This window comes from Geospiza fortis, unplaced genomic scaffold (assembly GCF_000277835.1).
Source record: "Geospiza fortis unplaced genomic scaffold, GeoFor_1.0 scaffold118, whole genome shotgun sequence".
Taxonomy (NCBI): domain Eukaryota; kingdom Metazoa; phylum Chordata; class Aves; order Passeriformes; family Thraupidae; genus Geospiza; species Geospiza fortis.
The window spans coordinates 2014402-2017420 of record NW_005054380.1 but is presented as its reverse complement, the minus strand read 5'-3'; the positions used below and the strand labels follow the sequence as shown (position 1 = coordinate 2017420).

The following is a 3019-nucleotide window of genomic DNA, read 5'->3' as shown; positions in this document are numbered from 1 at the left end:
GGCACGCAAGCAGCTGCTCTGGGAAGCCAAGGGTCCCAGGGCTGGGAAGAACAACAGCTCCCAAATGGGATGATGGGCTCCTCTTCCCACCACTGTCAGGATGTGCCTCAAGCCTTCTCCTCCCAGCCCCAGTGCCCCCGTTCACAGCTCCTACCTCCCAGGGCACCTTCTCATCGGGCACAGGGAAGCGGAGAATGTGGGAGCCTGGGTACAGGAGGTTCCGGGCCAGCACGTGGCACGGGGGCTGGCTCTCCTCTGCTCTCCCCTCCAGGGCCAGCTCCTTGGTGCCCAAGGCTGTGGAGGAGCCTGTGGGGCAGACACAGACAGCAGGGTCCCACAAAGCAGGGCCCCAGGTCCGGCACTGTGGGCTGAGGGGGCTGGCTGGGTCTCTCCATGGGGATGTTGGTGTCCCCTGGCTTCCCTTCTGCCATTAAACCCCGGGGAGGCTGGGAATAGACTCGGGAGGGGCTGGATGACCTCATGGAGACACCAAACCCCCCAGGAACAAAGGAACCCGTGCCTCCCTGGGTGGCAGAGGGCTGTGAGGGCTGCCCAGCCCCGGTGCTGCTGGGGAGGAGCCGGTTGCGCTTACCCACGGGCGGCACGTCCTCTGCCGAGCTGAAGCCATTGCCCCGCAGCGCCTGCATCATCCACCGCAGGGCCTGGGCGCTCTGATGCACCTGCAGGGCACAGCACAGGGTCACCCCCTGCCCTGCTGCCCCCTGAGCGCCACGGGACCCTGCCCTGGCACTGCCACCCTGGGCACCGACTGCCGCGCCCTGTGATCCCGGCTGTGTCCTGCTGTTTGCCTTGGAAAACCTTCTCCAGGGGATATTCTTACTGAGCAGGTGGAAAGGGAGATAGGAACAGATGGGCTGGCTCCCTGGGCACCCCAGGGCTCCAGAGGGAGGGGACAGAGAGCCTCTGTCCCCACGAGGTATGGAGGGCCCTCTCAGGCCAAGGAATGTTGCCGCATTTCTCTTCTCAGAGAAAAGCACAGCACAATTCTTCCCAAGGATTTCTGAGACTCACCTTCTCTGAACCTCAGAGAAAGGGAAAACACAATTCTTATCACTTGCTGTGCCTGTGCTGCGCCAAAGGAGAATGCAATATGGAAATTGTTTATCCAAAGTGATGGTGTTTTGTTTCCTTGGCCTGTCAGGGCCAAGAGTGTGTGTGTGTGTTGGGCCTGTCACTGACAGTCATGAGATCCTGGGCAGTGTGAGCAGGTGTGTGCAGAGGGAGTGCTCGGCAGATTCAGTTTAGATGAAATGTATATAGTATAGTATAATAAAATAATTAATTAGCCTTCTGATATCCATGGAGTCCTCCTTGTCATTCTCTCCCCTTCATTGGAGTCGCCTTTGATTTACAATAAAGGAGAAGAGCTGGCTCAGCTCTAACTCTTTGGGTGACCAGTGGGGGCAGCGGCTCATCCCGCCACTTCCCACCTGCATCCCGTTTACTTTGGAATCAAACAGAGCTTTTCCTATAAACCTTTAACCCTCAGATGGCTAATTGCAAGGAAACTCAAACTGTCTCAAAGGGTGTTGATTCAGAGAGATTCTATGTTCTGATTCAATTGAAAAATTTGAAAAATTGGGAAAATTTCACCTTTCAATTGGCTCAGGCCCTGGAAAAATTTCACCTTTCAATTGACTCAGACCCTGGAAAAATTTCACCTTTCTTGCCCTGGTTTTGCCTCACCTGGTCCTCCAGAGAGCCCAATCTTTGCTCCACTACCCCCGTCCTCTTCACCCTGTCCAAGTCCAGCAGCTCTGCCAGCACATCAACCCTGGAGAGACAGTGCAGGCTGGAACACCCTCAGCAGCCACGCCTGCCCTGATCCCAACTCTTCCATGCCCAGGGCACTGAAGGACAGAAGGAATTTCCTTCCCAGGGAGCAGCCGTACCTCTGTGCAATGTCCCGGATCATCTGCTCCGTGTTCTGCTTCTCCTGGCACTGCTGGTGCTGCAGGTAGCTCTCCTTCAGGTACATCTCCCACGAGAGCAGGGCAGCTTCTTCGTTCTTCTCCAGCTTCTCCTCTGCCCAGGGAAGAGGACGGCAGCGCTGTCCCACCCCTGGCCACGCCAAACGCCAGGAGCACAGCCCCTGTGCCCAGCCTTGTGCCCGGTGTACGGTACCATGCCCCGAGGAGCGGGCAGAGGGCAGGAGGGGGGTGCTGGTGCTCACTGAGCTTGTGCTGGGTGGCTGGCTGGCGGAGCAGGCCCCGGCGCAGCAGGAGCTGCAGGTGGCTGAGCAGGATGAGGGGCGGCGGCGCGGGCGGGCGGCCGTGGTACTCCTGGATCAGGTCGTGCCTCTGGAACTTCCAGATCTGGTCCGTGTGCTCCTGCACCTGCTGGAAGGTGTAGCTGGGGCACAGCCCAGGTGTCAGCCGTGCCGTGGGGAGGAGGGGGCGCATCGTGGCTGGGTGGTGTCCCAGCTCTACCCAGCTCCCTCATCAGCCCCGAGCTGCAACTGCTTCTGCCACATCTACAGTCCCCAAGTGGGATCCCACTGCTTCCACCACATCCAGAGCCCCCCAGACTCACTTGAACATGGCAATGAGGAGGTTGAGGAGGAGGATGTTGGTGAAGAGCAGGTACAGGCACAGCAGGATGACTGTCAGCCACTCTGGGAAGATGGGTGTGTTGTTGTCCCCATTTGTCTCCGGGCACTTGGGCTTGTAGGGGTCAGTCCCATTGGGGCTGCACTGGTCGATGTTGAAGTTGACCCCTGTGGGAGAGCACGATGTGACTCTGTGGTGGCCAAACCTCAGGTGTCTTGTGGAGCACCTTCTGCTCTCAGACAGCTCCAGGGAGCTTAGCACCAGGGACTTGACTTCATTTGCACCATCGCAGGTGCTCTGCTCACTGCCAGCTCTGTGGCACTTCCATGGGCCAGCACGGCATGAGTTTGGTACATCAGCCTTGTCACAGCCACCCTGCTCATGCCATGGTTATCACACCACCCTGCTCGTGCCATGGCTGCCACAGCCACCCTGCCCCTGCCATGGCC

General features: G+C 58.6%; 1 protein-coding gene across 1 annotated transcript in view; it reads right to left on the bottom strand.

Moving 5' to 3' along the window:
- The window catches only part of TRPM2 (transient receptor potential cation channel subfamily M member 2), a 21987-nt gene that overhangs the window by 4982 nt on the left and 13986 nt on the right, over window positions 1–3019 (bottom strand). The window contains exons 21-26 of the mRNA XM_031060326.1: window positions 2554–2737; window positions 2195–2373; window positions 1914–2046; window positions 1708–1795; window positions 593–680; window positions 155–306 (exon numbers count right to left, since the gene is read on the bottom strand). Coding sequence (XP_030916186.1) covers window positions 155–306; window positions 593–680; window positions 1708–1795; window positions 1914–2046; window positions 2195–2373; window positions 2554–2737 — 824 coding nt within the window. The remainder of the gene's footprint in view (window positions 1–154; window positions 307–592; window positions 681–1707; window positions 1796–1913; window positions 2047–2194; window positions 2374–2553; window positions 2738–3019) is intronic.